This window comes from Alternaria arborescens (assembly GCF_004154835.1).
Source record: "Alternaria arborescens strain FERA 675 chromosome Unknown contig_5, whole genome shotgun sequence".
Classification (NCBI taxonomy): Eukaryota; Fungi; Ascomycota; class Dothideomycetes; order Pleosporales; family Pleosporaceae; genus Alternaria; species Alternaria arborescens.
The window spans coordinates 356993-382737 of record NW_021167860.1 but is presented as its reverse complement, the minus strand read 5'-3'; the positions used below and the strand labels follow the sequence as shown (position 1 = coordinate 382737).

At 50.6% G+C, this 25745-nt stretch overlaps 11 protein-coding genes across 11 annotated transcripts; 10 read left to right on the top strand and 1 right to left on the bottom strand.

The window, feature by feature from the left end:
• Positions 1 to 407: 407 nt before the first annotated feature.
• On the top strand, positions 408 to 1016 carry AA0111_g2797 (hypothetical protein; the record flags this gene model as incomplete). The annotated part of the gene is made up of 1 exon (XM_028648607.1): positions 408 to 1016. One exon carries the CDS (start codon positions 408 to 410, stop codon positions 1014 to 1016), a length of 609 nt encoding a protein of 202 aa, XP_028509444.1.
• Positions 1017 to 1529: 513 nt separating this feature from the next.
• On the top strand, positions 1530 to 8358 carry AA0111_g2796 (hypothetical protein; the record flags this gene model as incomplete). Its single annotated transcript, XM_028648606.1, has 2 exons — positions 1530 to 2032; positions 2097 to 8358. 2 exons carry the CDS (start codon positions 1530 to 1532, stop codon positions 8356 to 8358), a joined length of 6765 nt encoding a protein of 2254 aa, XP_028509443.1.
• Positions 8359 to 9999: 1641 nt separating this feature from the next.
• Positions 10000 to 14000, top strand: AA0111_g2795 (hypothetical protein; the record flags this gene model as incomplete). The annotated part of the gene is made up of 6 exons (XM_028648605.1): positions 10000 to 10877; positions 10928 to 10976; positions 11026 to 11786; positions 11837 to 11861; positions 11911 to 13242; positions 13602 to 14000. The coding sequence occupies 6 exons, from the start codon at positions 10000 to 10002 to the stop codon at positions 13998 to 14000; spliced, it is 3444 nt and encodes a 1147-aa protein (XP_028509442.1).
• Positions 14001 to 14828: 828 nt separating this feature from the next.
• AA0111_g2794 (hypothetical protein) lies at positions 14829 to 15602 on the top strand (the record flags this gene model as incomplete). Its single annotated transcript, XM_028648604.1, has 1 exon — positions 14829 to 15602. The coding sequence occupies one exon, from the start codon at positions 14829 to 14831 to the stop codon at positions 15600 to 15602; it is 774 nt and encodes a 257-aa protein (XP_028509441.1).
• Positions 15603 to 17261: 1659 nt separating this feature from the next.
• On the top strand, positions 17262 to 18095 carry AA0111_g2793 (hypothetical protein; the record flags this gene model as incomplete). Its single annotated transcript, XM_028648603.1, has 1 exon — positions 17262 to 18095. The coding sequence occupies one exon, from the start codon at positions 17262 to 17264 to the stop codon at positions 18093 to 18095; it is 834 nt and encodes a 277-aa protein (XP_028509440.1).
• A 259-nt stretch (positions 18096 to 18354) lies between these two features.
• AA0111_g2792 (hypothetical protein) lies at positions 18355 to 19051 on the top strand (the record flags this gene model as incomplete). The annotated part of the gene is made up of 2 exons (XM_028648602.1): positions 18355 to 18701; positions 18757 to 19051. 2 exons carry the CDS (start codon positions 18355 to 18357, stop codon positions 19049 to 19051), a joined length of 642 nt encoding a protein of 213 aa, XP_028509439.1.
• A 747-nt stretch (positions 19052 to 19798) lies between these two features.
• On the top strand, positions 19799 to 20257 carry AA0111_g2791 (hypothetical protein; the record flags this gene model as incomplete). The annotated part of the gene is made up of 1 exon (XM_028648601.1): positions 19799 to 20257. The coding sequence occupies one exon, from the start codon at positions 19799 to 19801 to the stop codon at positions 20255 to 20257; it is 459 nt and encodes a 152-aa protein (XP_028509736.1).
• A 366-nt stretch (positions 20258 to 20623) lies between these two features.
• On the top strand, positions 20624 to 21771 carry AA0111_g2790 (Protein disulfide-isomerase; the record flags this gene model as incomplete). The annotated part of the gene is made up of 2 exons (XM_028648600.1): positions 20624 to 21140; positions 21197 to 21771. 2 exons carry the CDS (start codon positions 20624 to 20626, stop codon positions 21769 to 21771), a joined length of 1092 nt encoding a protein of 363 aa, XP_028509438.1.
• A 282-nt stretch (positions 21772 to 22053) lies between these two features.
• On the bottom strand, positions 22054 to 22403 carry AA0111_g2789 (hypothetical protein; the record flags this gene model as incomplete). The annotated part of the gene is made up of 3 exons (XM_028648598.1): positions 22054 to 22139; positions 22191 to 22305; positions 22356 to 22403. The coding sequence occupies 3 exons, from the start codon at positions 22401 to 22403 to the stop codon at positions 22054 to 22056; spliced, it is 249 nt and encodes an 82-aa protein (XP_028509701.1).
• Positions 22404 to 22754: 351 nt separating this feature from the next.
• AA0111_g2788 (hypothetical protein) lies at positions 22755 to 24108 on the top strand (the record flags this gene model as incomplete). The annotated part of the gene is made up of 2 exons (XM_028648597.1): positions 22755 to 23760; positions 23816 to 24108. The coding sequence occupies 2 exons, from the start codon at positions 22755 to 22757 to the stop codon at positions 24106 to 24108; spliced, it is 1299 nt and encodes a 432-aa protein (XP_028509702.1).
• A 556-nt stretch (positions 24109 to 24664) lies between these two features.
• AA0111_g2787 (hypothetical protein) lies at positions 24665 to 25519 on the top strand (the record flags this gene model as incomplete). The annotated part of the gene is made up of 1 exon (XM_028648596.1): positions 24665 to 25519. One exon carries the CDS (start codon positions 24665 to 24667, stop codon positions 25517 to 25519), a length of 855 nt encoding a protein of 284 aa, XP_028509703.1.
• Positions 25520 to 25745: the final 226 nt, after the last annotated feature.

Genomic DNA, 25745 nt, shown 5'->3' with positions numbered 1-25745 from the left:
GGCTTAGTCGGTGCAACATAGCAACCTTCGTACAAGGCCCAACATGCAAAGAAATATTGCTCGATTGCAGGGTTATTGATAGCCAGTAGCCCTAGAGGACTTTGGTGATGCCAGAATGCAACCATGTTGCATGGTAGCGTTGCGCAGCCATTATTTGGGGGCTGCTATCTCAAAATCGGCTATCCGTGGAGGACACGGGGACGATAACATGGGTGTCAGTAGAAGGCTTACGCTGCGCCCCACCTTATGAAGGTAGTTACCTCGCCCTCCACCGTCCACCTTTGCTTCATGCCTTTTTCAACGTCGAATGGTCCTATACACCATTTGTTTGCAAATGTTGGAAGCCTAGACAGGACAGAACGCAGACGCACACCTAATCGGCAACCTCGATAGCTGGTAGTCTCATCATGTCAGCTACTACCAGAGCCACTGCGACAAGTACTACGTCCCTTGCAGCCACGGGTCGCAACACCAAACCTACTCCATCGCTTTGGGACACTGCAAATTCGAAACTGGACATCAAATCACGGAAAAGCCTCGCGTCCGTCAACGTAGGAAACGGTCGTGTGATCGATGCCGTGTCAAAAGAGGCGGTTACCCAACAGAGAGCCCTCTCCGCGAAGAGATGGAAAGCGACTATCGGTGGCAAAGAGGTCATATTGCGCGATGTTCTTGCAAAGATTATTCGATGGGTAGACCATTTTAAAGCTGTGGGTGATATCGCCGTACAGTTTAATTCGGGAGCCGCCAGTTTACCTTGGGCAGCTGTTCGATTCTTGCTGCAAGTTGCCGTCAACGACAAGCAGTATCTGGAGGCTACGATCGAGGGGATTGAGATGGTCACTCAAAAAGTTGCTACATATGCTGCTATGGAAGACCTGTACATGGACTCGGACTTCCAGCTTCATACTCAGATCCGCAACAAAGTCCTCGGACTCTACGTCTATATTTTGAGCTTTCTTGCAGAGAGCATACAGTATTTCAAAACTAACACGCCTAGTAAATCTCACATTTGACTCCTCAGCGTCATTCTCTGACGAACAACAGGCCGTACAGCAAAAGGCGCATTCTCGACTAACCAGGGCGAGAGACTTCGGCAGATAGCTAAACATGACACCGAAATTCGACAACTAGCTAAGATGTGCGACTCACACGTCCAGCGGCTTATACGAACGGACGTCATGCGGATCGATGAGAACATCATGACTTCGCTAAAAGCACAATCGTTCCGCGACTTCATCGCATGGCTATCATTGACACCATACAGAGAGCATCATATCCGTCATTCCAAGCACCGCTTACGCGGCACTACTCAATGGCTTACGAACGATCCCCGTTATATCGACTGGAAGAGCAGTGCATCTTCATCGCTCGTGTGGCTTCGTGGTATTCTGGGCTCTGGGAAAACCAATCTAATCTCTGCAGTGATTGATGATTCACTGTAGAGTACCAATGCGCAATCACCCGTTTTGTACTACTATTGCGGCGACATTAAAGGACACGGCGGCAGATGTGATGCGAAGGACGTGATGCGAAGTCTTTTGAGGCAACTCACCGTCAAAAACGAAGAAACTTTTGAGATCGTCGAGCAGGTTCACCTAGAGTTTAGGCGACGAGAGGCCAGGGGGAAGGTTGGCATGGGGGACGTGGACAAACTGGAGCCACATGAGTGCACACACTGGATAGCCCAACTTCTCCAAACAGATGAGGTAATCATCATCATCGATGCTATCGACGAAATAGACGTCACGGACAGGCATCTTCTGCTCAAAGAGCTGATAGCGCTTCGAGACGATTCAGGCCGTGTTACGAAGATGATGCTTTCTAGCAGAGACGACACAAACCTTGCGCAGTGGCTAGAAGGGTCAACGGAACTACGCTTACAAGCATCCCTTACCCAAGCTGATATGCAAAGTTTCATTAGACATTGCGTCTCCATGGCAGTCGAGAACAAACATCTCCTTGACGGTGGAGTAGACCCTCTCTTCCAATCAGAATTGGAGTCTTATCTTCTCGATCGCGCGGATGGAATGTGAGTTTTTTTTTCCTTGAGATTAGTTTGGCTATGCTTTGCCATGGACTGATGAACTAATCAGGTTCCGATGGGTGGAGCTCCAATTAAGACACTTTTGCGATCTGAAGTTGAAACCCAGTATAAAGCAGGCGATGTCAGATCCTGCTGGAGCTTCCATTCACACCGTCAATCATCTGTATGCTACAATATTTGATGGGATTCTCAAGACAGATTCTGTGGCGTACGAAATAGCAGCACAAATCTTCCGGTTGATGATGTGCCTGCACGAGATCATGTCCCCTCAAGCACTACTTGCTGCAGCGTCTTTGACACGGGACGAGTCGCGGAACTCTTTGGATCTTTCCGATTTACTCAGAATCTGCTCTCATCTAGTGATCCTTGATGATGAACTCGACACGATCCGATTCGCTCATGCTTCCGTTCAAGAATACCTGTCGCGTCTTCCGGAATTCAGCGTAATGAATGCCAATAGTACAGCCGCGTTGGCTTGTGTTACTAGTTGCATCGACAGCCCGTTGCCCGAACTGAGTGTCGGTGTTCAACCTTCTCGCGATTTCGACGTGTATGCAGCGATATACTGGCCGCTCCACTACAATGCTGCAAGCGAACATGACCGTAACGATTGTTTACAAGATTTATTAAGAGAGTTTATGTTCTCAGATCAGGAGTTTATGTCGCCCTTTTCATCCTGGATCGAGACAGTTGAAAGTATAGCAAAGATACTGCCCTGGCCACACACGCGCCTCCCGGATCTCGTTGCTGTTGGGAGCAAAAGCGCCACTCCGTTCTTCGCTGCATGTATCTATGGGTTTGCGTTCGCTATCGAAAACCTGTCCAGAACGCCATCTTTTGATGTCAATCAGAAGAATGCGCGTGATAATACGGGTCTGTACCTGGCATCGGCTGCGGGTCAAACTCGTGTGGTAGACGATCTACTGAAGCTGGGCGCTGACATCGCAATCGAAGGCGGGCGTCACACAACTCCACTTCAAGCGGCGTGTGCCAATGGCCATGGAGACATTGCTCAGCTCATCATCAGACGGTCATCCCAAAAGCTCACAGCTGAAGTGATAGCTTCCGCTATACAAACTGCTTTATGTAATGGTCATGAGGACGTGGCGCTCATCCTCTTGAAGAAGAATGCTTTGCCAATATCGCAAGACACCGTCGACCAAGTTTTCGAAGTTGCGGCAGGTATGGGCTTCGCAGAACTCATGAACTACCTGCACCTGACATCAAAGTCGTTGAGCGGGAATAAGAAGCCTGTGATCACAGGAGCGATTAAGATCTTTCACGATACTAAACTTCGTTGGTTCCGAAACCACTTCCAAGACAAAGCACTGCCTAATGATGCTATCGCAACAGCTGCATTCTATGGCCAGAACGAGATTATCAAGTTCTTTCTCGACAAGGGCCTGGGCATCGAACATGAAGGACCCTTCGGAACACCACTTCGTGCAGCCAGCCTGATGGGCCATGGCACGACTGTGAGATTGCTTCTCGACAGAGATGCGGTAGTAAATGCAAATGGACCATTTGGTGACGCCCTTCAAGCAGCCGCGATGAGAGGACACTTATCTATAATCACAATGCTGATACGAAGTGGTGTAGCTGTGAACAACACTGGCGGTTATTACGGCAATGCGCTTCAGGCAGCCACATATCGTGGCCACATCGAAGTTGTCGAAGCCCTCCTTGCAGCTGGTGCTCCCATAGGCCAAAAGGGCTTGTTTGATGATGCTCTAAGTGCTGCGGTTTCAGGAGGCAGGCAGGCCATCGCGGATTTGCTCCTACGAAGCGGCTATCGAAGCCTGTCCCTTTGGGATGAGGATGAGATAATGAGCGCGACAGCCGCTTATCGTAAACGTCCCCCTCCAACACACGTTGATCTCCTATCAGCGCTCGATTCTACACATCACGTCGAGCGCGATCGACAGGCACATCGAGCGAACGCGAATAGAGGACGAGAAATTACCTTTGAAGAGGCATATAAAACCATCCATTGCAGCGTCGAAGTCGAAAGCGTCACAGAACTCACGGATCTTGAGCACCACAAACGATTTGGATCTGATGCTTTTCTCGTTGCTATAGCGGCTGGCCAAGAATCTATAGTCCGAAATATGTTGGACCATCGCTCCGCAATTGGACTTTCGCCGTCCAATATCGGGATTGGACTCAAGGTGGCTTCTGCGGCTGGTCAACTCGGTATTGTTGACCATATTCTCATGACATCAGATTCACCAAGAAAACATATTCCCCGAGCGTTGGAGCGAGCAGCATGGTACGGGCATATCAAAATCATAAAGCGACTTCTCGAGTGTAAGGAAGCATACGGCCCTCCGCCAGACTCATATTATGCTCCGTTCACTCCAAAGAAAGAGAAGAGACTGAAGACAGTTTGCCACGACGGGCAACTCAAGAGTCATCTCGATGACACACAGTGGAGTAAAGTGTCTAGTGACAAGAAGGGGAGTCGGTGGTCGGACTATTTTCCCTTCTCTTACCAGGTGCTCGAGACGAACGAAACGGCTGAAAACGGTCATATCATGAGGATCCTTCTACAAGGTTGTCGAGCTAACGCACCAGCCACAGTGGGGCTTGCGCTGCAATTGGCCGCAGAATCTGGATTGCAGAATCTACTTGCGATCACTCTTCCTATCACAATCCAATCTGATAGCGAAAGGGTCTTACAAATACTCTGTCGACATAACCCTACCATTGATACAATTGTGATCGAGAAGGCTTGTGCTCAAGCGGAAAAAAACGAATCTCTTCGTGTGCTCTACAACCTCTTGAAACACGATGGCAATCATGACTACCAAATGCAAGACTACTGGAAAGTATTCCATGGTGCTGCTAGTACCGAGCACAGCGAGCTTGTTTCCTATCTTTGTCATCAAACACTGCACTTGCAAGATGACTCGGTATTTGTACGGAGATTCATTGAGGCTGCGCAGGGAGGTTACGTCTTCGCAATGAAAACTTGGGAAAGACGACTGCTTCAGTTCGCGGATTTTAAGCTCTTCATGTCCCAGGCTCTGGACCAGGCATGTGCAAACGGACATGCCGTGGTGGTATCATATCTGATCGAACGTGGGGTTCATGTCAATACAATCGTCGAGGAGCCCGTGCTGCATTCCAGCCTCGTTGACAACCACTATATATCCATGCAAAGGGACGGAGTCACCAAGCAAGAAGTTTGGCCAAGGACAGCACTGCAGGCCTGTCTTCAAGCCACGCCGCAATACGACCGAACCCATGGGGTTTCGACAAAAGAACTAAAAGATTTCAAAGAACAGAAAAAGAAATTTCTAAGCAAACAACGCGCAGTGATCGAGCTACTATTACGCGAGAATGCAGATGTCAGTGTCGTGGACAGCCATGGACGAAGCGCTCTTCATCACGCGGCTCTCTGCTGTCCTGCAGAAACGGTCCGTATGATATTAGAGAGTGGAGCAGCAATCGACCTGCCCGACGAAGACAACAGAACGCCATTGTTTTACGCTGCGTGGAGAGAATTAGACTCATTCACTGTTCTCAAGGTTCTGACTAAAGCTGAGGAACAGGCAGTCAAAGCATCAGCGACCCACTCTTCTTCAACTTTCCTTTTAGACGCTGCGCTTTCAGTATTCATCAGAGAAGGATTCGTAGAGTCTGAATCTGTTCATCAAGTGTTAGAATCCGGTCCAGGAGCTGTCATTCGATACCTTCTGCAATCGCAACTTGACTTACAAGCCACCGCGAGTGGATTCACTCTCCTACTCCAAATGGCGGCAGCGGACGGTGATATTGAGCTCATCAAATTGCTCATAGAACGTAATGTTGATTTCAAGGCTGTAGGACACTATTTTGGGACGGCGTTACATGCTGCTGCTCGGTTCGGCCACCTGGACTGCATTGAACTGCTCGTAGAGGCTGGCAGCGAGATTGCTTCAATCGCAGGCAGGAAGAAATGGAATCCACTTCGTACCGCAGTAGAAGGCCGACACCTAGCTACTGTGCAACGTTTGCTCGACTGGGGTGCGATGCAATCTTATGACTGTTCCATCGATCAGGGGTTGGCGCGATACAGCCCGACAGGCTCAATACTGACTTCAGCCTGCCGCAGCGGAAGCGTCGACCTAGTCAAGTTGTTGCTCTCATACTCGGAACCTAACACTCTGATGCCCGGGCAGACAGAGACACGGCGTACTCAGTTCGCAGACATGACTAGCGCACTACAGGGCGCTTGCGAAAATGGCCACGTAGAGATTGCCGCCCTGCTGATCGAATATGGGGCAGACGTGGAAGAGGAGTATGGTCGGTTCTTGTCTCCACTGACAGCCGCTGCCACTGCCGGAGATCTTAAAACAATGAAAGTCCTACTGGCCGCAGGAGCTACCTTGTACGATGCTGGACGAGCCATCAACATCTTGAGGACACTTGTCGTGGGAGAGAAACCCAAGGATATCATCGACTATGTCCTTATCCGTTTGCTGCATACGGACGATTTCATATATGCTTGTAGAGAGGTCCCTACTTACGTGCGCGCTTGGCAAGAAGATGCCAAATTTGTTCTCCATGTGCAAACTATGCAGAGCTCCGATAGACTGCTTGCAAACCTTGCTGTCCTGGGTGCTCAACGAAGTATGGAGCTGCTATTTGGGAGCACAATCGAGATGGCTGATGTGAGACCTCCGGTGCTCCAGGCAGCAGCCTACTTCCAGAGCTACAACATTCTCTTCGAGCTCTTGCCGATGGTGGTCATCCCGCAACCCTTACCATTGAAATATCAGTCTCCAGCCTACGCCATGCTAGCAGGCCTCATGCCTATACAAATGAAGACAGACAGGTCCCACAAGACTTTATGCTGCGACGCTTGGGCCACGAATTCCTTCTTGTACTCTTGGCTTCCCGGCCGGCCAAACAAGGAATGTGCATGCAGTAATGCGCGCACTGCTGCCAGTGAGGCTATATTGAAGCTTGCGCAGATTGAAGAAAGCCATGTTTGCGCATCAGCTGGCATTCTACACCTAGCCTCTTACCTGGGAATGCTACAAGTTGTCCAAGTCTGTCTTGATCTTGGCGTCAAAATCGACCAGCGTCACGAATCATTCGGGTCTGCGTTAATTGCTGGAATCGAAGGTGGTAGCTTGGATGTAGTTACAATGCTGCTTCAGCGCCATGTCGATGTCAACACAGCATCTGATGACATTGGAACCCCTCTCTACCCCACATGCCAGACGCGAAACGAGGCTGGGCGACGTTTTGTAAATTACAAACCTCCCAGTACTGGAACGGCCTTGCAAAGGGTCTGTCAAAACGAGGATTCCGAAATGGCCGAAATCCTTCTCCAGCATGGTGCTGAAGTCAATGTGTTGATTCCTAGAAAGGGAACACCTATGCACGTTGCTTGTGAAAAGGGAGACGAGAAATTACTCAAATTGCTTCTCAAATACGGTGCCGACGTTGACATCGTTTCACCCGATTTGGGATCAGCCTTGCATGTAACATGTAAATCTCACAGCGCTGGCTTGGCCAAGATACTTCTCCAACACGGCGCGAACGTGAACGTCTTCTCGTCGAATCATGGAACACCTCTGCATGCTGCATGCGCAGATAAAGGAGATGATGCAACAATACAGCTACTACTGGAGCATGGTGCGGACGTCAATTCGAAAGGAAGTAATGGAGAAACTCCACTCACTTCAATCTTGTCGCGGGAAAGATACTCCTCCGCGCGATTGATAGAATCGCTTCTCAGCACTGAGCAGCGCTTAGAAGCCACTGAAAACGATTTGGATCGATTGATGACCGGATCCGGGTACCCAGAATCTGCAATTCAAACCTGCAAGCGGGTCCTGGCAGACAATACGCATTTGAAGCCTACGATCGAGACCATTCGGTTATTGCTTTCTGGCCTAGGATGTTCCGATTCAAACATACTTCGTCTGCTTCTTGCAAGAGCGCCACATCTCACGATCACATTGGACATAGTCAAACAGGCTAAGAATCTAGGAAGTTTTGAGCTTCTGACAAGACACGGATCTTGTATCGAGATTACAGCAGACTTAATGCGAAGTTTCCTAGATCCGCTCGAGCTGAACTTGATAAAGTACTCCGTACAGTCTGCGCCTGAAGTAAGGCCACCACCTGCTGTCGTCACAGCAATCAGAGCAATCTTGGACCAACCGGAGCCCAAATCTAATGGATCTCGACAAGGAGACTCGATGGTAGCCTTCATACGATATCGCCGAAGTTACCAAAAACCAATTGCAAAAGAGATCATGGAGCTTATACTGGCTCGACATCCTGATGTCGAATCATATTCCGGCACAGCATGAGCTGTGTGGTACTGGTGCAAAGTGGCACGTGGAACAGAAGAAGGGCAAGGAATATATATGGAAGCAATGGGACGCCTCATTCTGGTAATCTTTACAAGGGATCGGGCCAAACGTTTTGCCCACCCCAAATATCCGCTACGCAAAACGCATTCCCCTCTTCTTCTTGACAAACCTTTACCTCTAGCTTTTAAGTTCCGTAGCCAACTACCGATCAGCCTGAATTTTCCATCTTACACGGATCTATCTAGCATCTCCAACGAATCAACACAGAACCTTCCGTAGATGAATCTCAAATCAAAAGCACGAGCTCCGTTGCCAAAGATGCTAGACTCAGCAATCTTCTGAGTGACAGTTGTTCCATCCACCAACCTGGGGAGAGATGCACCAGGAAGATTTACAGCGAGTTGTAGGTGCAAAGTATCAATTTGTCTTTGATTTTGTGGCTCTAGCTGCTCGCAACATGGTGTGTTGGCGACGTAGACGTGTAACATGTTTAGCACGGCCCAGAAGTGCTCGTTGGCTACTGGATACGCAGCCACTAGACAGCCTGTCTTCTCGTGGGCTTTGCTCTCGTCGTTTCCGTTTTCTGATCCCTTTTGCTCTTGCTGGGGTGTGTGAGTGTCATACACATGGTAGCACCAAGTTGGGTCGTTTCAGCCTTCGATTCGTCCCAAGAATCGCATGTAGCGTAGGATGCTGAGCTCTCCGAAAAAGATTGAAGTATATTCTGTCCTCCTCGAGTTACATTCTTACGTGGAATGATAGCCGTTGCTGTCAAGTTGAGCGTTTTCGTGACGATTTTCCTAGCAAGCGACATCTTAGAAGTGTCTCGCCCTGGAATGACCACGCTGGGTGGAGACGAAAGAGGGCGGAGCATTGCAGCAAGCGAGCGCGCTAGCCTGAACTTGCTTAGACCTACCGGACGGCGGGAGTTCTGGAGCTGAACTTGCTTTGCGTCCAGTCGAAAACCAGTAACGTGGCTTTGGAAGACCATGGTGGTAAATTTTCGCTGGAGTCTCTGGTCGCTCCCACCGAAATGAGAATGCAAGGCAAGTGGCGACCGAGGAAGTGCACTGGGATCTGACAGATGAGATGCACCAGCCGCTCGTGGTTAGAGAATAGGATCAACAGGGATCTGGCCGTGCGCACCATGAAGGCAGATTAAACCATGACAAGCGAGTAATGCATATATGCTCAGTACATGCCGTGTTTCGTGTTGGACTTTGTTTTGGCTGGCCTCCTATCATATTGACAAACTCAGTGGTCGATCTAAGGCTCCGTTTGCCACCTTGAGTGGCGCTCCGCGCAGCAACTTGATCGCAGTGCGAAGCAGCTCCACCCAGGTATGCTTTCTGCAAACACATTCGCGGATTGGCATCCACCAATCAGACAGTGTGTCACACTTTGCCTTGTAGCTGCTTGTTTCGATGGATTCATGGTCTCTGTGGTCTAGACTGTAGCCAGGGTAGTTCGCGTGGCCTTTGCGGTCTAGATCGCTGTCAGCGGCCTGGTTCGCCGCTACCTAAACCGTTTACGCTAGTACGCCTACCGGCAATGGATCGTGGCTGAAATGTATACCAGCGAAGCACCCCTCAGTACCATCGATCGATCTTTTTGTGTCGTCACGCTGGTGATTTAGTCATGGCGGTAGAGATTGATCAGCCCCACCCCTCTCTTTCCAGCAATTCAGAAAGCGATTCCGCCGTCGATTCCGATCTGCGATACGACCGAAACTCGGACTGGGCCAACCCCGCCGCTGGAAGCCTCCTCACGACGACTGACGATATCACCAAAGACGAATTGCTAGCCCGTCGCGAGAATTCTCTGGACGAGATATCCCGAGCTTGCGAGTCTGCGTCAAACCTCGACACGCTTTGGCCCTCGATCTTGTGTGGCATATCCAATGGGAATGGGGATATAGCTTTTGCTGCCCTGTACCGCGCAGAGACGACTATCGAACGAGTAGAAGGAACGAGTCTTCTCACCAATCGAGTCAACCCACTAAGTTTCTTGCTCTCTGGGACTGTTGGTTCCTTCCCAGCCGCGCCTCCGTGCAAACTCGAACCTCACATCGACCAAAAATGGGTGCAGGGCTTTTTCAGAAGTGTCAATACTCATGCGCTGGTGGTTCTCCAGGCTGAAGACGGCACTTTGCCCTTGGAAATGCGACAGGCGTCCAAGGATCGATGCCATGGCGATGCTTGTCACCAGGCTGTCTTGTTGCCGAGCGCGTGGAACCGGATCACCGATGTTCACGCTGTATTAATAGTTGGTCTGGCGCCACGGATACCGTACGATCGCTCCTATCAAGCATGGATAAAGACGCTTCATCGCGAATTCTCGAACGAAGTAGTCTCGTGGGTGCTTGAAGAAGGGAGGCATCTTGCTGAAAAGAATGAGGACGAGGGGATTGGGAGAGAGATAGATTTCATCAGAAGGGAAAAGGCCCTTGAGCAGCAAGAGGCTACTGTGGCCGACGGAGACGTGTCGCGGCTACTGAAGATTATGGGCGCAGCGAGGTTTGTGTCGCATGGGATGCCACCGGATAGTGCTGACTTGATCCGGGTAGTGTTGGTGTTTTCGAATGTTCCTTGTCGGGACATGTACTGCAGGTCAATGTAAGGTCAGCTACTCAACGTTATCGTTTGCGTTCTAACATGATGACAGGAAGGATTTTGCGATTTGAGTGGTTGTTCTAGGGAGCTGAACGTGGAAAATCAGCCGAAGCTGGTAGATCTCTGTGACGCCGAAGACGTACCGGTGCTATCACTAAACTGGCAAGCGCTTCTTGCTGGCCTACCAGCAACGCTCTCCATACGATTTCGGCTAGCAGGTGGAGTGAGAAAGTGGGTGCAAATCGCCTGTGTCCCTGTGTTTGACAGCCTCTCCGTAGTCATTGGTGTTACCGGCTGTGCTACAGACATAGACGCACAGAAGAAAGTCGAGCATGAAGCAATCTTCAGGCGCACAGCAGCCCTGGAGCAGCTCCACCTCAGCGAACTGCGTCTTCGAAATCTCGTTGAGAATGCTCCCCTCGGAATCTTGATCTTCGATCGAGACATGCGGCCCTCTTTCGCCAACAAGACCTGGTTCAAGATGACTTCACATTCCACTGTACCGGCAGCTGATATCGACGTTCGCTCGGTTATATTCCACGAGGATCTTCCACGATTCGATGAATGTTTGCACGACATTTCACGTACTGGAGAGTCTGCGACCTTCCATCTCAGACTGAATCGACTATGGATAGCAGACTCGGACTTCTCACAGCAAACTTGGGTGCAGTTCACAGCCTTTCTGGAAATGGTTGACAACGACAACTTTCAGATTACAAGCACGATAATGGATATTAGCGACTTCAAGTTCTCCGAGGCGTTGCAAATTAGAAGGCTAGAACAGGCCGTGGAGGCGAAAAGAAAACAGGAAAAGTAAGTACGCGCTGATCCCAAATACGTGGTCGCTTCCTGACAGTGCGCAGTTTCATTGATATGGTAAGCCATGAGGTATGTAACTGGAGCTATGCATGTCTTAGCTTGTTCTGATAAATCACAGATCCGAAATCCCCTCAACGTTGTCATGCATTGCGCGGATTCGATAGCCCACTCCCTCTCGGAAGTAAAGCTTCTTCTTGATCGGTGTGATAGTGGAAGCATGTCCGATCTAGAAAGCGCCTCAGCCGCCGACAACTGCCGCAGTCTCAACAACAATATGGTCGATGCTGTCGAAACGATCACGTCATGCACTGTGCATCAAACACGTATCATAGACGACATTCTTTTGCTCTCCAAACTAGATTCGGATCTACTCGAAATTTGCCCTACCATCTTCCAGGTGAAGAGCTTCCTGGGACGGGTCGAAAGTACTTTCAAGCTTGATGCTGAACAGGCCGGAGTTCAGCTTCTAGCTGTTGCCGATCCTTCGTTGAGCAAGCTTGGGGTTGACTGGATTGACGCAGACCCTGGAAGAATCACGCAAGTGCTTTTCAACTTGGTGGCCAATGCGATCAAGTTCACCAAAGATACACCTGGCGAAAAAGCTGTCAGCGTTCGCATCGGAGCAGCATGTTGGCCACCCACCGCCATCTTCGATGGCCTCATCAAGACAGTGCAAAAGCCTGTGCAAACAGATCAATCAGCACTCGAAACGGAACCATCAGCAGGCTCCATCTTTTTGTGGTTCAAAGTAGAGGACACAGGATGTGGAATGGATGAAGCGGCCAAAGCGCGTGTCGCAACCCAATTCACACAAGCCTCGCCTAAGACTCACAGCAAATATGGCGGCTCTGGACTGGGGCTCTCCATCAGTCAAAAGTTAGCAGCTTTATTAGGGGGCGAGATTGGGTTCAACTCCCAGCAACATGTCGGCTCTACGTTCGCATTCTACACTAGAGCATCCAGGGCTCTGCGACCGAATTCGATCCCGTCTACCTTGCATTCCAACGACACGGTCAACACCGAAGGGACGACCCTAGAGCACCCTCATGCTATGAGTACTACTGCTGATGCGCCGTCTACGACCCCGTCCAGTATCTTGCTCGTTGAAGATAACTTGATCAATCAACGCGTTCTGAAAAAGCAGTTGCAACGTCATGGGTATATTGTTCACACAGCCGATAATGGGCAAGAAGCCTTCGACTTCATCAAGACTACGCAACACTGGAAGGGTGCTACTGCATCAGCGCCCAGGATAGATGTCATCCTTATGGACATCGAGATGCCCATTGTCAATGGTCTTGAATGCGCGAGTATGATCCGCGCCGCGCAGCATGACGGATCTATCAGCAAGCATCTGCACATCATCGCTGTTACTGCGAATGCGAGACCAGAGCAGCTGAAGCGCGCGAAAGAGACTGGAATGGATGACGCGGTTCCAAAGCCATTTCGGGTCAAAGACCTTGCGGCTGTTATCGAGCAGTTGAAGGATGAGTGATTTCGTGACGGAATACTCTCGAGTACCTTTTTTCACGAAGAGTGACGAATATCGTTGCGCTTCGCTCACCTGTAATCTGCGTCAGAGGGCGCTTATGGCACGCGAAAGCTTCACCACGAACCGGATACGAGCGAGCCTTGCCGTTCCCTCTCTTTTGATCCTCACATCATCAGAATCTAATTCTTGGCGTCATGATGACATGTAGGATTCCGACAGCTTTTCTGTTTCTGTCGCTGTCAATATACCCGCTTGAGAGTGTGTAATAAGGTATGTTATCCAATTACTAGACGCATGCTCAAACTAATTATCAACAGATAAACTTCAATCTAAACGCACTTTTCAGTCAATTTGTCGACTTGCGTCTGGACACGCTGTCGCTCGAGTCATCAAGGCACGAACTGCCTATCACATCTTCTGTCCGAGGTCTTAGGGTTGAAGAAGCAGACGACGGGGAGCTAAGAGCGAAGGATGATGAAGACGCGTGTCTGCGTGCCACTATCGCGGCCTTAGGCCAGCAAGCCAAAGACTGGAACACCAAAGCTGAGGATAAATCCAAGATCATCGAACACGTAGATCAGAAGACCTCCAAAAGTTTCGCGGGATCTGGTCTTTCGGATGATACAATACGTCGCCTTACCCGCCTTGAGAGCGAGGTCTCACTCTTGCAACCCGAGAACACTCAGTTGAAAGAGATTCTCGAGAAGATCGAGTAAGAGAATGTCAGTTTGAGCAACCAGAGATAAGGAAGGACATAACAACTGAATGGTGCCAATAAGGAAGCGAGGAATGCTAAGGACATGGTGGCGGAGAAGGATGAGGAAGAGGAAGCCAAAGATGCGCAGGATGACAAGCAGCGCCATCTGGCGTCTGAGCGTCGGATGAAGAGAAACAGTGGATGCTTGGCAAGGCGGTTAGAATTCTTGGTGTTGTCTGCACGGACTTGTGACCTTCGGCCCCGCCTTGTAAACCCTGGAAATCTCTTAGGCTGAGGCGAAGTGTCGGAACATAGATTGATCAATCCTACTTCTACGTACTTGCACTCTTCGCGAACGGTCTATATAAAGATACAGCAAACTCATGTCAGTTTTCTCCGACGAAGTTTGAATCTTTCCGAGGTCTGGTAACTAATCCTAATACATGAGCATACTGGCGGTGTGTTCTCTCTAACACGAAACTGTTGGGCCCATGGCACCGTGCCGCATTCATTAACCGCCTTGTAGAAACCACACCTCATGCAGCTACAGGCGCCTCACGGAAGGCAAATTCTATCTTAACCTTTCTTGGATCTCTCAGTAAGATTAGTGTTACAACCGAAAATTGACTTGCTCCCCCATTATTGTCATCCTGCACTCTTTTTTTCCGGTCATCCTACGCCATTCATCACGACAGCAGGAAAGATGCGTTCTCATTCTATAAAGATACTTTCTCCTTCTGTAAACGAAGTCACTTATTCGCATGAATCTCCTTCTATATACGAAATCACTTATTCGCGTGATGCGACAGTCAAGGCCTTTCGCAACTATTTCCAATTCTTGTCAGCTATGTACGCGGACGAATCTGTAATCCAAGAGCCTCCCCAAGATGGATGGCCTACAATCAGTCCGAACGGCTGGCCGGAATTCGACAAGACGGACAAGGTGATCGACCTTCTTCGTCATCTACCCTATATAAGCGGCTTCACCCAGATCGCTCCCGATTGTGATCTTGTAAGCTGGCATACATGTCGTGGGGATGAGGATGGTGTGGATTTCCATGAGGTGTCCGAGCCGTTTGAGGACGAAGCAAAGATACCATCTCACATTGTGGGTCTCACGTTGCAAGGAACGCATGGTCTGACTTTCCTACTCGATACGGAACTCGGTGTCATCTACTGGTACGAGTGCGATAGCAAAGCCAAAGTCGAGATACCAGAGGTTCATCCCGACCCTTACGGCTGGATGGACGATGGTCTGATCTCTGAAGACCAGGCTGACTGGCGGGCCGGCAGTGGAGTCTGGGAGATTTCAGACTTCTTTGAGATGCTCAAGGCCAATTTCAGGACGCTCAATTTCGTACCTTTTCACCACGATGATGTCAAGGCTGCTTATTATTCTTGCGGAAACGATGGCCGGGAGACGCTGGAGGAAGTTCAGAAGATCTACAAAGATCATGGGTGGCCTGATCTGACGCGATACCGTAAGAGGGATTGCCTTGCAGCTGTCGAGGCCTACTTGAAAACCCGTTATCTAGCGCTGGAGAGAAAACCAATAGTAAGATCTGCCACCATAAGGCCTCTTCTCCTTGTTACGCAATACGATGCAGCTAATAGCTTCTAAAAAAGAGACAGAATGAATAACAGAGTACTGCAAGCGAGACTGTGTCTTTGAAATGTTTATTAGAGGCGTTGTTGTATAAGAAGGGGCTTCGGAGACTGGTAAGCGATTTTCTATCTTTCTTTCACCCAACGGATCTTTCGGCAAGATTAGTAGCAGTGAGGGATCCATATGTCCTGGAAGTGGTTTTGGCGACTGCTTTATGGATCCCTTACTCCGTCAATCATCTCCACGTCAATCACTTGAAAAGAAATTTAGCTGATCGTTGTGCTTCAGGCTCGGTTTATGGATGGTGTGGGTCGTCGTCTGGACATTGCGATGGCAGTTGTCAGACAGCCTACGAGACGTACAATGCTCAAGCTAATGCTATGACTGCAAGAGATGCGTGGATGTTGATGACGCCTGTGACGAGAGTGGTTGCTTCGATGACGACGCTTGCGGCGACGTACGTAGCTTAGATTGTGATAAGAAACTTTGTCATATAGTAACTTCGAGCTCTATAAATGTCAGGCCTGGCTGATGATATATACTATCCTGCACCATGATCAGTAGTTCACTGATCATACGTACCTTTTTTGTTGCATAGCGTAGTGGTGCAGGGCTGCGTTCTGACAATAAAGAAGCTCGTTTTCTTCACTTTTACACCACTGGCCCATGTTGATGTGTCACCTCAGCTAAGAGGTTGTGAAAGAGATGAGTTAACAGATGGTTGTAGTCCATATGGCTGATGTGGCTCTGAGCTTGACCACTGCGGTGACAGTTGCTAGTCGACGTATGGCGTGTGTAGCTCTAGCAGTGGCCTTACAGTTAGAGCATCTGTTGCCATAAGTACTTGTGCTGTACCCTCTCGTGTTAGAGTAGCTCCTCGTACCGCTTTGCTAACAACAACGAACCAGCCAGATAAGTTGGCCTACGGGTAGAAGACTCGGCAAGCTGGTTGGTTCTAGAGAAACTTTATCAGAAAGGAACTATCATCGTAGACTCAGCCACAATACGAACCTATACACTCTCACTGAATTTGAACCAAGCGTCTCGATGCTCTCTTGTTAGTTTGACCGACACCATTGTCTTTCTTGTATTTGAATACATTCGTTGTTCTCGAGCTCTAGATATCGTAGTCGATATACAATCACATATGGAGGTATTCGACTTCAGACAGCGTGACTAGAAAGTAGGAGACCGTGAGTTGTGCGCTATGTATGACAGAAGATATGTTATCTCTATCCTTCGGGTTGCTCGGACACCGATGCCCCATAACACGGGCCCTCGGACTCCAGTAGCGGCGAGCTTCCACACACATTAGTACGCGTTGGATACGCTTGAGATTGAAACTTACTAGTCTGTTGCGAAGAAGTGTATGACTCTGGTGAAATCGGGCCTGTTTCGAGGGACATCATGTAAGGATCGCGACTTGCGGGTAGCGGACATGGCTATTGGTCCATCGGTGAGTAGCCTGGCCCCATCCTGTCGTTCTCGTTCTCGGTTTAGGTTTCGGTATGTAGGTTGAGCTAGTGATTGGTTACACCAAATAGTATTTAGGACGTCAACCGTAGCACCAGAACATCATACTGCTTATCAAATTTGTCGCACCGATAGTCGTCAATTTCTTCTTATCAGTCCCTCGAAATCCTACAGCAGCTACAAGAGGAGCCCACGTCCGTCATGACATCGTCTCATTCCACTCGCAATGTAGTCGTCGTCATCGGCGCTGGTGGGATGGGTCTCGCAGTCGCACAGCGACTGGCTCCCGGAAAGCACGTTCTTCTAGCCGACTTCCAGGAAACCACATTGAATGATGCCCTTTCCACGCTTCGGGAAGAAGGCGTTAGCTGTGAAGGTCATTCAGTAAACATCGCCCACTACCGATCCGTCGAGGCCTTTGCACATGCTGCTCATTCTGCGGGCCGTATCAACGCAATTATCAACACGGCAGGCCTGTCTCCTGGAAGCGCCAGTGCCAAAGAGATCTATGCCGTGGACTTGATTGGTACGGCCAATATAATCGAGGCTTTCTTGTCTGTCGCGTCCGAGGGAACCTCCTTGGTTTGCATTGCTAGTATGGCCGGCCATCTCATCACCCTTTCCCCCAGTCTGGAGCGTCACCTTGCTACCGCACCTCTCACGCAACTTTTGGATCATGAAGGTCTGAACATGGAATCCTTGGATGGCAATATTGCATACACCGTTTCCAAGCGGGCAAATATTCTGAGAGTACAAGGTGCTGCAAAAGCTTGGGGCAGTCAACAAGCCCGATTGAATAGCATAAGCCCTGGAGTCATTGCGACTCCGCAACTTCTCGCGCAACTGGATGGACCCCTGGGTGTAGGCCCAAAGACTATGGTTGGTGTTTCGGCTTTGCAACGTATGGGTACCCCGGATGAAATCGCAAACCTCGCAGTCTTTCTGGCTGGAGCCGAGTCTTCGTACGTCACGGGAACGGACATCCTTATGGATGGTGGAACGGTGTCAGCACGGAAGTGGTCAAAATCGGACTAGTCGACTATCGGTGACGTGAAGATGAGATACATATAAAACTCTAGTCATAATGAATATCCTCGACTTTTCAACTCAGTTATCCTAAGCGCCTTGTGAAGGTGTTGACCGTCGGACGGCTGATGTCGGAAGCACGGGTGCAAGACACCAAGACTAGCCTTGGCATCTTCAGCCTCAACCCGCGGCAAGTCTGACGCACGACGCACGACCCTCGGACCCACATAACTCCGCCAAACAAGACGGCCAGGGTTCAATAGCAACCATGTCCAACATCCTGCCTCTGCACCACGCGTACTACCCCTCGCGCCAGTCGTCGCTCTCGAAACCAGTCAACCCCGTACAGGCAGCCTCCACGTCCGCGTCTGCAGCCACGATCCGCCCACAGTCGAACGTACAATCGCAACCACAAGCGCAGCACATAGCAATGAGCGGGAACGCAAGCCAAGGGCCTGGGCTGCGGTATCCTTCGAACAAGAAGAGCATATACGATAGGAACCTGAATCGTAGCAAGAATGCCGAACTTAGTAGAGCGGCGTTTGCATACCTCTTCATTGAGATGATTGCATATGCGCAAAAGGGCGCAAAGGATGTGGGGGACTTGGAGCAGAGGTAGGCAGAAAGAACCGAGTCGCGATGCCTCACATGTGTCCTAACAAACATATAGACTAAACACCCAAGGCTACCCCATCGGCCTCCGTCTACTTGACCTTCTCCTTTCCCGCACCGCCAACCCCCTCGCTAGTATTCGACCCACACGTATCCTGCCTCTGCTGCAGTTCATCGCACAGCAACTATACCGCTACCTCTTCGGTCGCCCCGCCGACGCGTTAGAAAAGTCTGGTACCGATCCCGGGCAGTACATGCTCTTCGACAACGACCCTATGGTCAACCAATACATAAGCTTGCCCAAGGAACTGTCAAGTCTGAATTGTGCGGCCTTTGTGGCGGGCATAATTTAGGGCGGGTGCGACGGCGCAGGCTTCCCCACCGAGGGGGTAACAGCGCATAGTGTAGGCGACGAAGAAGGCAAGGATGGGAAGGGACTGTGGCCGGGGAAGACGGTCTTTTTGATCAAGTTCAAGCCTGAAGTACTGGAAAGGGAAGAGATACTTGGCAGAGGTGGGGGCTGAGTTCTGCGGAGGACAGTATATTCTTCTTGGGTGCAGCTAGGTTCTTGCTGCACACAATGGCATAGCGAGGCGTTGCGGATCTCTCTTATGATTTCAGGCGGCTACAAAAACCAGCATGTTCACCATTGCGCTGCCACATATTCACAAGACCGCCAGATCAGTCTGGTTCAAGCTTCCACTGCCGAATCGTTGATCAATGTTTTGTTGAAATGAGCACAGTTGCCAGATGCGGTATGCAACCATGCGTAGCTTCGTTGCTCATCGTGTTGCTATCACCGACTACCAGATGCATCAAGCGCGCTGCCACGTGACTGTCAAGCTGATGACAAATGCTGATTGGCGAGACCATTCACCTTATGGCCGGGCTTCAGCCCATGGTAGTTTACCAAAATAGAACCTTCTACAACATTGCGGCATCCCACCGACAAGCAAATACAAAAGTGCAGTCTGATCCTTACAACAACCGCAGCATAAAAGCCCAACTGTTGACTGTACGACATATCAAGACACCACACCCAAACGTATACAGCATACATTACCAGCACGCCACATCTACAGACAGTATCAATCCGAATCATGCCAACAGAAATTTCAGCACCGCTACACTTCCGCACCCTGCTGAATGGACACGCCTACATGATCGCAGACTTTTACGCGACATGGTGCCCACCTTGCAAGCAGATCGCACCCATCTACAACCAACTGTCCACTGCGCATGCATCGCCAGGGAAGTTCGCATTTGTCAAAGTCAACGTGGACGAGCAGAGGGAAATTTCCGGACAATACGGTGTCACAGCTATGCCAACTTTTATGGTTTTCAAGGATGGGAAAGAAATTGAAGAGATAAGAGGCGCAGACGTAAGGGCTCTGAAGGGCGCAGTGGAGAAAGTTGCTGCGGAGTTGGGGAAGGCGAAAGACGCAAAGGTGGAGAAGAAACCGGAGGTCAAAGAAGAAAGGAAAGAAGAGGATGAGAAGACGGTTAGTGGGAGCTATGGCATGACTGGGGGCAACAATTGGAAAATGTCGTTGCATTAGCTTCTGAAGATTGGTAGGAGGTGATAGGATCGTCACATGCAGATTGAGAGGACGATGGATTTGTGATACCCAGGAATGATAATGCATACAATACCTTGTCGCAGACAACCAATTCCGTGGTGAGCGAAGTGATGAAGTGATTAGTATACATGACCAATGTTAAACGTACGTCATTCTCAGTTGTTGTGGTGTTGGATTTGTAACGCCCTCAGACGCGTAACAGAGGACACCTTTCACACTAAGCGATCGCCACCGCGCGGGACCCTGATAGCCGCTGTGCTGCTCTAGCTCCCCACCAGAATTCCCACCGCTCCTTAACACACAACTGGAGCCTCAATTCATCTTTGAGCTTCACAAACTTGCAAGATGCTTTTCTCCAAATTAATACCTGCGGCTATCGCGCTGCTCCCCGCAATCGCCTCGGCATCATCCGTCATCGACCTCACGCCCTCCAACTTCGACGATGTCGTCCTTAAGTCCGGCAAGCCCGCTCTCGTAGAGTTCTTCGCTCCCTGGTGCGGCCACTGCAAGAACCTCGTCCCCGTTTACGAAGAGCTTGCTACCGTCTTCCAGCACGCTGGAGACAAGGTCAGCGTTGCCAAGGTCGATGCGGACCAACACAAGTCGCTGGGCAAGCGCTTCGGTGTCTCGGGCTTCCCTACCCTCAAGTGGTTTGACGGAAAGAGCGACAAGCCTACCGATTACAGTGGAGGACGTGACCTCGAGAGCTTGAGCAAGTTCATCACAGAGAAGAGCTCCGTGAAGCCCAAGGTCAAGGGCAAGCTACCCAGTCAGGTCGTCTACTTGGATGACAAGACCTTCAAGGAGAAGGTTGGAAAGGACCAGGATGTGCTCGTTGCCTTCACCGCCCCATGGTGCGGACGTATGTTTTTTCCCCAGCTCTGCTCTGCGGATGGATTACAGCTAACACCTGAATAGACTGCAAGACCCTCGCCCCCGTTTGGGAAACTCTCGCCAATGACTTCGTCACCGAACCCAATGTCTTGATCGCCAAGGTTGATGCCGAAGCTGAGAACTCCAAGGCCCTCGCTCAGGAGCAGGGCGTTTCATCCTACCCTACCATCAAGTACTTCCCCAAGGGCTCCACCGAGCCTCTCCCATACAACGGCGCCCGCGCTGAGAAGGACTTCATCGACTTCATCAACGCCAACGCCGGTACCCACCGTGCCGTAGGTGGTGGTCTTGACGCCACTGGTGGCACCATCGAGGCCTTCAACAGCGTCATTGAGAAGTTCAATGGCAAGTGGACTGATGGTGCTGAGGAGGCCAAGAGCCTCGCTGCCACCCTTCAGGACAAGTACGCCGAGTACTACGTCAAGGTCTTCAACAAGATCGGTGCCAACCAGGAATACGCTGCAAAGGAGCTCAAGCGCCTGCAGGGTCTCATTGGCAAGGGCAACCTAGCGCCCGAGAAGATGGATGACTTGATGAGCAGGAGCAACATCCTGAGGAAGTTCATCGGTGATGATGCAGAGGAGAAGCAGGAGTTGTAGACAGCTCGTACGTGGACTGATGATTGCGGTTAACGGCATTTATAAGACCAGCACTATTGATACGATATGATGAGGTAGGGATATCAACATGTATGGAGCAGGAGTGACATACATGATCACGACAATGAAGAGAAGGTGAGATGAGTAGGATAGAACCAAAAGTCAACACCCAAATTGCAATCAATGCGATCTATGTAGACAATTACCAAACGCCATCATTTTCATCGTGCAGCCTACACCGCCTTGTTTAATCAGAACAGTGTGCCTTCATTCACGTGACCACTACTTTCCAGGTCCTGAACCCTTGTTACCATCTCCAGCCTGAATAGTTGCTTCAAGATTGTCCAGTCGCCGTGACATGTCGTCCACTACCCATCATCAGTATCTTGTCTATTGTGCACAGATGTGCCCTTGCTTACTCTTAGCAAGTAGCTCGCTGCTGACTGTGGTAAACTTGGTGTTGAGTTGGTTCAAGAGGTCGTCAACAACAGCTGTGAGCTCTCCAGAACTCTCTTGGTTGGTTGATACAGCTGACTGTTTTCGTGTCAGGGAGAGCGGGGCATTGTCGTAAGTGTAGCACGTACCGCGGTGTCGCTTTGCGCGCGATCTGCCAGCGGTTGAGGCGTTGCCATGTCGGAATGTGTTTAGAAGGAAGTTGGAGACAAGTGCACGTGGCTGATGCTTCGTGGACAAGTCGAGCGGTTTCAAAGGCGACTGTGGAATCTAGTTTTGTATCTTGTGGAGGACATGAACATGTACGGTGAACAGGTGAACACTAGGTTGATGGGGTCGCACGGAAGCACGTGGTCTTCGCCGCGGCTTCTTGCCCGTTTCGGGGGCGGTCAAGCTAGCGTGCGCGCTAAAATGTTTCTGCGCCCAGAGTTCGCAGTTTACGAATTATTTTCTGGGAAGCTTTGACGTCTGATCTTTCGCGCCGCCAAAGATTCAAACACCTTTTCCAACGACCTTAGAAACAAGCGAAAATGGCGAAAAGCAAGCTCAAGGCCGCGCTCGACAACTACCAGGGCAGGAACATCAAGCTCGAGAAGCAGCGCAAGCACGAGAAGCAGGCGCACAAGCAGAAGGAAAAGCGACAAGCCGAGAAGGCGGAGGAGAATGGCGAGGAGGATACTGAAGAGGGAGGCGTGCCTGTGCCCCTAGATGAGGTAGAGGTCAAGGTCAATGGGAAGACGAAAAAGTCGAAGAAGGACAAAAAGACCGACGCAAAGCCTGCAAAGGCTGCGCCAGCAGTCAAGGAGCCTGAATGGGAGACGGATGAGGAAGACGATGACGACGCGAGTGACGACGACGACGATGATGCGCCCGAGCGACCGGCGATCGACCTCTCTCACCTCGACGACAGCGAGAGTGACATCAGCTCCGACGAAGAAGAGTTGCAGGCTGAGGATGCCGCAGCCGAGGCCGAGGAGGCTGAAGACGATGACGAGGAAGATGAGGAGGATGAGGATGAGGACGACATTGCGCTTTCTGATCTCGACTCTGTCGCCTCAGAGGACAAGGGTGACATTATCCCCCACCAGCGCCTCACGATCAACAACACGGCCGCCCTCACCGCCGCCTTGACTCGCATACAACTGCCTTACTCCAAACTTGCTTTCTCCGAGTACCAGGCCGTTACCACGGATGAGCCTGTCGAGATCGCCGACGTCGAAGACGACCTCAACCGTGAGCTCGCGTTCTACAAGCAATGCCTATCCGGTGTCAAGGATGCGCGGAAGAAGTTGAAGAAGGAGGGCGTGGCATTCTCTCGACCAGCAGACTACTTTGCGGAGATGGTTAAGAGCGATGAGCACATGGGCAAGATCAAGCAAAAGCTAATTGATGCCGCTGCTGGCAAGAAGGCAGCTGCTGAGGCACGTAAGCAGAGAGACTTGAAGAAGTTTGGCAAGCAGGTCCAGGTCGCGAAGCTGCAGGAACGCGCCAAGGAGAAGAAGGACACAATTGAGAAGATCCAGACTCTCAAGAGGAGTATGTACCACCTCCATTTGGGAACACAAATAACAGTATGCTAACAAATATGCAGAGCGACAAGGTGCCGATATCACAGCTACGAATGAGGAAGACCTCTTCGATGTCGCCGCCACCGCTGAGGACCCCAAGGACAAACGCGGTCGTGGTGCTGACGGCAAGGCCTTCAACAAGCGCGCAAAGAAGGACTCCAAGTACGGTTTCGGTGGCAAGAAGCGTCACGCGAAGAGCAACACCGCGGAGTCCAGTGCAGATGGAAGCGGCTTCTCAGCTCGCAGGATGAAGGGAAAGCCCAGCGGCGGTGCGAGCAAACGACCCGGCAAGGACAAGAGGGCGAAGAGACATTAGGGGGGGGAGTCATATGGAAGGCTAAGTGACGGGTTCAGGTCGCTTTCTGCATGCGTATGGCGCTCTGGCGTTCAGGGACTGAGTATAAAAGCCCAACATGTATTCTATGAGGCGGATTGTCTTTATTTCACTAGGAGATACCAATGCACAACCGTACGATCATCTGAAGTCACATCGAACATGCTAACCTAGCGCTCTGCGATTTCGAACATGAATACCAGACGGCTACACGTCGACGTCTTCGGATTATATCACGTGTTATAGAACACTGTGGAGGCGTTCAAGCCGTTGGTAGCGGTCTACCGGCGACTGATACTGTAGCCTGACTGCCACCGCCTCTGGCCTCAGCCTCAGAGCGGATGCGCACAATAGAGGCGACAACGTCATCTAGCAAACGCGCTCAGGCATCAACGCCTGTATCCACTGATACCGTATACATGTCCCAAGTCTCTCATATATAAACCCCACAGCTACTGCACTCGACCACATATCTTCAACACCTACAGCGAAACGATTGACTACAACAACAGGCCTCGACTGCTTCCCACATTCCGCAATGTCCAAGGAAGTCTTCTTCGAAGGCGACGCCGAAGTCCTCCCCTTCACAACACCAACCACACCTACTACTGCCTTGCAAAAGCCCTCCGACATCCTCGACGTCCCCGCCGCCGTGCCCAGCACAATCTGGTACCTCTCCATCACCAAGCCCCACGTCGACTCGCACGACATTGTCGGCCCCACCAAAGCGTTCAGACACCTCCTCCCCCGCATCGAAGCCGTTGTCAGCAACTCACCAACAGCCATCGATAAGCTTGCACAACTGAAAGAGACCGAAGACATGTGGGGCGAAACAGAGCCAAATGAGCATTTCTTCAACAACGGGTTTGAAGTCTTTATTGTCGAGGGACAGAGGGGATCTTACACAGTCTTGAAGATGATACGCGAAATCAACAAGGAAGTCTTTGATATTCTTCCCGCGCCAGTATACACGGTTCTTTCCGTTGGGCCCCTCGAGCACGCTGCTATCCCGCTCAAAGCCAAATCATCATCATCATCATCTTCTTCTTCTTCTTCTGCCCCAGCATCAGCCTCGAAATCCTCTTCAGCACCGCTTTCGTCAAAGTTCTCCCCGGGCAAGCCAAAAGGCTATGCAGCTACGACACAGCTTCATGGCTCGTTCATCGAGCGAGCAGCCGCTAGGGAAACAGCAAAATACATCATGACTGTTCTTCTCCTTGACGAAGAGAACGTCAAGGAGATTGGTAGGTGGGAGATGGGGAGTAAAGGTGGTGGTGTGTTGATGGCTATGAATGCGACGAGTATGTGGGAGGTCAAGGTTGTGTATGCGGATGATCCGATCGGAAGGGCGCAGGAAGAAGCAGATAGAGGGGCAGATGCGTTTGTTTCGTGAGATGGAAAAGGGTGGTATGAAGGTGTTACTTGGTGGAAACTGAGACGTCAGACGAAAAGGTGACGGGGCTATGGAAGAGCTCCTGGACGTGAGATCTGAGTTGAGACGGGAAGGTGCTGGGGGTATATGATCCTTCTGGGTTTGGTATCTGGGTTCCAGGTGAGAAGACGGTGGTGCTTTGAGAACCTCCTGGGCGCTGCATGGAGTTTGAGATGGAAATGCTTTG